The 6,890-nt window shown below is 33.0% G+C and overlaps 1 protein-coding gene across 4 annotated transcripts; it reads right to left on the reverse strand.

The window, feature by feature from the left end:
* Positions 1 to 394: 394 nt before the first annotated feature.
* Positions 395 to 3,689, reverse strand: LOC149552501 (trifunctional UDP-glucose 4,6-dehydratase/UDP-4-keto-6-deoxy-D-glucose 3,5-epimerase/UDP-4-keto-L-rhamnose-reductase RHM1-like). 4 transcript variants are annotated; one of them, XM_089788082.1, is made up of 4 exons: positions 3,540 to 3,689; positions 1,598 to 3,186; positions 735 to 1,220; positions 395 to 620 (listed from the first exon to the last, which is right to left on the reverse strand). In XM_089788082.1, the coding sequence occupies exons 2-3, from the start codon at positions 3,173 to 3,175 to the stop codon at positions 753 to 755; spliced, it is 2,046 nt and encodes a 681-aa protein (XP_089644208.1). In that variant the 5' UTR covers positions 3,176 to 3,186; positions 3,540 to 3,689; the 3' UTR covers positions 395 to 620; positions 735 to 752. The 4 variants fall into 4 exon arrangements, with proteins under 4 accessions (XP_089644208.1, XP_089644209.1, XP_089644206.1 ...); XM_089788083.1 differs by having other exon boundaries at positions 3,536 to 3,689; XM_089788080.1 differs by having other exon boundaries at positions 395 to 1,220.
* Between the last annotated feature and the right edge of the window lie 3,201 nt (positions 3,690 to 6,890).

The following is a 6,890-nucleotide window of genomic DNA, read 5'->3' on the forward strand; positions in this document are numbered from 1 at the left end:
AAATAATAGATTATATTGGAAGTATTTTTACCCATTCCAGGATTTGCATTTACACTCTGAATATAAATAGTTTTGAAATAAGTTGATTTCTACTGTAGACTCCCAATAAAGTATTTTCTTCAAAAAACAAAAAAACAAAAAAAAAAAAAAAAGTCATTTTGTAAAACTTTGTGAAGAATGCTGGAAGACCTCAGTCCAATAAAACTTGATCCTTGCATTGAAAAAATAACAGAAATGAAATTCCTATGGAAGTCAAGATGTAATTTCAAAGGCAGGAGACTCAGAACTACACGTTTTGGCAGAACAGAATGACAATACAAACTCTAGATCTCACAACTCATCGTACAGATTTCTACCAAACAATAATTTAGCAATGTACATGGAGTCCGTATCCTTGCAGAGAAATAGATAATAAATAATAGGTATTACTGGAGTTATGCTCAAAATACAATACTAGAATACTCCCCATATACCTTTTATCACTAACAGAATTTTAAACCAAATAATGACCAAAAAGAGCGTTATAAGATTTCCCTATAGATTAGCAAGGCTAAATAAATTGTAAATCAAGTGAGACATGGTGGTGAAGGTATCCACACAAATAATAGTGTATGTCGTTCCTGTGAAAAATCAATAAGGAATACAGTCAGGACAAGAAAAGCTCTGGCATGATAAATGAATAGTTAATCTATGCAGGTAACTTCTACTCTCGGAATATGCTGACTACATATTACCGCATCATTGTATACTGGCTAATGACCATTCTCTGTCTGCATTTTGTTCTTCCTGTTAGGTTCAAAAACATACTTCAACAGTGAATCCTTGATTGACAGCAACTCTGGGAATTCTGCATTCAATTTGGAAGCATCAAGTTCGTTGTTACTCCTGGGGGCAATAATAACTTTGGCTTGATCTTCCAGAGTAAAGTTTACCCACTTAAAACCGGGATCAATGTAGTCTCTGTACATCTCCAAAATCTCATTATGGCTGATGACACCAGGATTGGTGAAATTCCATATGCCTCTGCAATTCCTTTTTGCCATCTCAATTGAAATTGGCAACAACTCATCAAGGACTGTCATGCTGTTTGGTATATTAACTACCCTATTGTAGCGGGTAATTTTTGTAATGAAATTTCGGGCATTATTCAAATCAGATGAGATAGGCATCCGAACTCGAAGTGTGCACACATTTTCATACTCATTTAGTAGCTCTTCAACCTGAAACATTAGAAAAGCAGACACATTAGAAATAGTTTCCATGATATACTTAATCTACAAGCAAAATCTTTTTCCTTGCCTCAATCTTTACAGCCAAAACCAATATAATTCATCAAATGAAAATTAAAAATTCACAAGTTACTAGAATTACAATATTCTTTTGTTGTTCATACAGCTGTGGTGTGGTTGTAAGGTATTACACGACACCCCAATGTATGAAATTGTGTTTGTACCGAGAATTTATATAATGTGGTTTGTGTTGTAGGTTAAGATGATAAAATCCACTTCAGAGCGTTCAAGTGTTTTACCAAATAGTAAGATATACTTAAAAATCTTTGATTCAGAGCAAATTTAGTCGCAATGGCAAGACATCTTACCATGGCCTTCGTCTTAGAATAGAAAGAGCCAATGAAGTTTGGCTTGTCTTCTTCTCTGAATCCAATTCCACTTCCCGCTGGATGATCAGTATCATATTCAAATATACATCCAGTAGCAAAGTTTATGAGCAAAAGCCCTTGCTCTCTACACACGTCTGCCAAATTTAAAGTTCCCACTACATTGGTTCGAATAGTCTCTTGTTTGTGAGATTCACACCAGTCGACATTAGGCCTGCCAGTCACACCTGCAGCATTAAAGACATGAGTGGGCTTTGTTTTCTGAATATCCATTTGTAGCTGAGATCGGTTTTCCAATCTGCCACTTGCATACTCAAACTGAATACCCTTCTTCTCACATATCTGTCCAAGAAGACCTCCAATCCATCCATTGCTACCATAAATCAAAAATTTCAGGGCTGGTTTCTGAGAGAAACTCCTTGAGGGAACAAGCATCCGGTCCTGTTTTAAATCACCGGCCCTAACTGAATTAGCTGAACCATTTTCTTCTAGTCTCTCTACTCCAGCCATTGTGAGCAATCGAGGGTGCGGCAGCAAAGCACCAGAAATGTCACCCCACCAATCTGGATGATTTATGTACCAGTCCATGGTTTTCTTGAGTCCGTCTTCCCATGTTGTGCGCTCAGACCAGCCCAAATCCTTGAGTTTCTGATCGTCCAGGAAGTATCTCTGATCGTTGAAAGGTCTATTCTCAACAAACTTAATGACCTTCTCATGATCAAGGGAAAACAGCTTGCATACATCCTTAGCCACATCGACAACTCTCCTCTCCTTCTTTGTACCCACATTATAAACGTGCCCCACACCACCCCTGTGTAAAACAACCTCAAAAGCTTCTGCTACATCCTCACAGTAGAGATAGCTTCGAACATTGGATCCATCTCCATGTATGGGAAGAGGCTTCCCCTGCATAGCTAAAAGAATAAATTTTGGAATGAGCTTCTCAGGAAACTGATTAGGTCCATAAACATTATTACCTCTGGTTGTAATCACTGGTAAGCCATAAGATCTTCCATAGGCCATGACAAGCATTTCTGCACCAGCCTTGGTTGCAGAGTAGGGATTTGTGGGAAGAAGCTGAGAAGCCTCATGGTTTCCCACTATGGCATCCTGCTCTGTCTCTCCATATACTTCATCTGTACTGACATGGATGAACCTCCTGATCTGTCCGGTGACCTTGCAGGCCTCTAAAAGAACATGAGTCCCATAGATATTGTTCTTTGTGAACTCGAAGCTGTTTCCAAAGGAATTGTCAACATGGGTTTGTGCTGCGAAATGCATTATAGTGTCGATGCCCTCCGTAATTAGAAGATAATTCACCAAATCTGCGCTTGCAATATCACCCCTTACAAATTTGAAGTTGGGAGATGATTTTGACGGCAAGAGATTCTTAAGATTTGAGCAGTAGTCCAGTTTATCTAACACAACAATCTTGTACTGAGGGTACTTTCTAGTCAGTCTGTTTGCTACATGGGATGCAATGAATCCCGCAGCTCCAGTGATAAGAATGTTTTGTGGCCTATAATACCCTGAATTTGTACTTGTGCCCTCAGAAGCCATTGTTTTCAGATCTACTTACATAAAACCCAGTTTCCAGATCAGATCATACACTAAACAAAACAAACGAGAAGATGCAGACAACACTAGTTTCAGAAAAACCACAAAATGGAGCCATTCAGATCTTGTGGGGTACACAAAATTATGTGAATGAAAGCCTTCCGAATGATCAAAACTTAATACACACAGGACTATTGCGAAAATATAACAAACTATACACTGGTGTACGTAAATAATTCAATTTCGGGAGGCTTTGAGTTCTCTTTGGAATGGAAAGGAGAGTGAATGGTAATGTGATCTTATACATAATATTCAGATCGTAAACAAAATGCAGGAAATTAAAAGCGAGGAGGCGAAATTTACCTACCCAAACGCCTGGATCTTTTGGTCTTCAGTACTGATTTCGATCTGCAATCAACCTAAAAATTGAATGACGAAAATACGCCCCTGCATGCTGATATGAAAACCTGCTTGCGCAAAATGTTGAGAGCAAAACCTAGGTTGTTTTTTCCCAATTGACTTCCTCAATTTCTAGCGTCGCCCGTAAAAAGCTAAAAAGAAAAAACTGCCAATTATTTTAATTCGGGTCTACCGTCAAATTACATTTTATATGGACCACCTTCATGTAAAAGGACTATCACTTTAGATCAAGAGGCTACAGTTCTATTTTAAGGTAGAGGGAGTTCATAGGTTAAAGGATTATTCGAAATATTTTTCTTTAAAATAGTTTGGTCTTTTTAGATCTCTATATTTGAGGGGTGAAATGGGTGGGGTTCCAAAGAGATTCTTGTTACATGTCAAGAAATATTTTATTAATTATGAAGTCTTTAAATTTAAGAACTAGACTTTTAATCAGAAATACAAATATTCCTAAACAATCCTAAGCAATCACATCTTTATTCTTAAGAAAGCTCCCAGTTAAATAAATCCTGTTAAGATAAATTAAAGTATAATTGAAAGAATATTACTAGTCCTCCTTTTTTAGGAAGGAGCTAATGTTTATGGGTTCTATTAATTTTCAAGGGCAGCAATAAATTCTACATCAAAAAATAGTTTTTATATAGTTTGGGACATGTATATTTTGAAAATATATTTTTGGGTGGTTTTTTATATTTGATGTGTAAAATTAGAAACATAAATTAAAATGACATTATATGTTGAGTGGGTAATATATTTAGTGGGTCGTGTATTGTTTGCATTTCCATCTAAAGAAGGCTTTGAGATGAAATGGAGCCACAGTAGAAGGCAAGGGAGGGTTTGGGCATATGATGATGATTTTTTTTTCCCATAAATGTTAGGTTTATTTAGTCTTATATGTTGGTGTTAGAAGAGTTTGTTTGTATTATTAAAGTCCACTATTTTTAAGTAGAATTAAGATTAGTGTATGTGTTTTACATATTTTTAATTTTATAAAACTTAGTAAGAGGGATTTGTTCAATACAACTCTTGGGTTGAATATTTTAGAAGTTTTCTTTTCCAAATCTATCAAAAGTATTTGTTGGTTCTAATTTTTCCCCATATTATGAGTTGGGCATGTTTAAGTAGTTAGAAAATTAGTATGTATATTTTACAAGTTTTTTGATTTAAAAAGTTGTGCAAGACACATTTGGTTAGTAAAATCATTAGGTTATAATTTGTAAATCTTCTTTTCAAGTGCTACAAAAAGTTTTTTTTTTTTTTTTTTTTTTTTCATTTTCCTATATTCTAAACTGAATATGTTTAAGCAGTTATAAAATTAATTTGTGCTTTGTATAGGTTTTGGTCTTTTATAAACTTTGCAAGAGGTATTTGTTCAACAACATTAGAAGATTGTATTTTTATCGATAAAAAAAAAAACATTAGAGGATTGTATTTTGGCAAAAAAAAAAAAAGCCTTTCCTATTCAAATCTATAAAAAAGTATTTGTTCGTTCAAATTTTCTCTAAATAGTGTATAAGTGCTTCAAAAATTAATGATTGCTTTCACTTGTTTGATAGATTTCTATCAATTTTTTCATGTGAGAGAGAGTTTTGGTCAATTCATATAGTTTTTGTATGGTAGAAGCAATGTGCAAAGTTGGGAGAAAAAGGGCTCCACGTATACCATAATAATTTAGAGGGTTGTACATTGTTTTATTTATGGCATTTGATAGGTCAAAATATTGTTTGTGTTGAATATGGTGAAGTAGTCAGAAAATTACTATGTTTACAGTTTGAGTTTTGAACAAGTGTGAAGCAATGAGAGAAAGAGCTTTGGTTAATTCGTATAATTTTTATATGGTAGAATTAATGTGCAAAATACGGAGAAAATGGGCTCCACGGAAGCAAAGATAATTTATAATTAATAAATTATTATAAACTTTTGAAATTTGTTATAAGTATACAAATTTAATTACGTAAAAACTATAATATGTCTAACTTTTGAACAGTATGTTTCATAACTAGAAAATGAAAAAGATTGGGAAAGATGTTTGAATTTTTTAATATTGACAATGATTTCTTTATTTTTTTTTAATATGGGTTGATAGTTGTTATAAGTTTATACTGAAGAATAAGTAAAATGTAGAAGTGAAAAAGGTTGAGTTTTATGTTTTGTAAATAAAAAGAATATAGTTAAGTTACATGTGTGGTTATGTTTAACAAGTGTCACATAGTGGCTTGTACTTGTTGTTTTAGTGAATTGCATTATTTTTAACAATGTATGAATATGGTAATTATTTGTAATTGTATAATTATATTTTTAAATATATTTTAAAACTTTTCAAGTTAAGCATTGAAAGAATTCACAAAATAGCTATGCACATTGAATAACCATCATATCAAATCCAATACATGGCATTAATGAACCTTACATATATCCATAATGAAAAGTAATATAGTTGACAACATATTTTAGTAGGCTTAAAAAAAAAATTGAAAATAAAAACAAATATAATAAGATTATTTAATTTATTGGGATGCTCAAAAAATCGTACAATTTTAATTATGATCATTATTAAAAAAATTAATCGCACTGATTCTATAAAATATGAAATATTATTAAAAATACAAACAAGTGGAATGGTTATAAGTGTGATTCTATTATAAATAATTATAATAATAATAACATTTTAAGTTTTATATAATTTTAATACAAATAGATGAACTTTGTTTAAAATAAAATAAAATAATAGAAATAGACCAAAAACTTAAAATTTTGATAAGGTTAAATATTGCTGTTTAGAAAAATTAAACATTTGGCCAAGTTAAGTAATTTACTAAGTTTTCATAAATGTTTTCATCATATCAAAATAATTAAAACATAATGCATGCAAATCTAGGAAAAAATATTGGATGCTCCTAGAAAAGTGCTCCTATAACACAAAATTGTGTAAGTCAATCAAATTTATAAAATCAAGTTTCGCCTCCACTGGTTGCAAATTGGCGACAAAGCTTCTAAAGAATTATTCTAGGCTCTTAGGGTTCGTCATACCAACATTGGGATTAAAAAGATTAAACACTGCAATACTATTCTTTCCAATCTCTTTGACATCTTGCAAGCTTTTGTGCACCATTATGAAAATGTTTTTGCTTCACAAGGAAATTTGGTTGCTTGGGAGGAAGCTCTTAGAAAGTGTATTTTTTTTACTCCAAACCACCTAGCAGTCGAGCAATGAGCTTTCTATGAACATATTCTCATCATCAGGGACCTCAAGGAGGCTATCTTTCTATGGTAGATGACAACTCCCTTGGGTGTGACA

The sequence above is a fragment of the Cupressus sempervirens genome, chromosome 6 (genome assembly GCF_028749045.1).
Source record: "Cupressus sempervirens isolate cs-2001-9-10 chromosome 6, ASM2874904v1, whole genome shotgun sequence".
Lineage (NCBI taxonomy): Eukaryota > Viridiplantae > Streptophyta > Pinopsida > Cupressales > Cupressaceae > Cupressus > Cupressus sempervirens.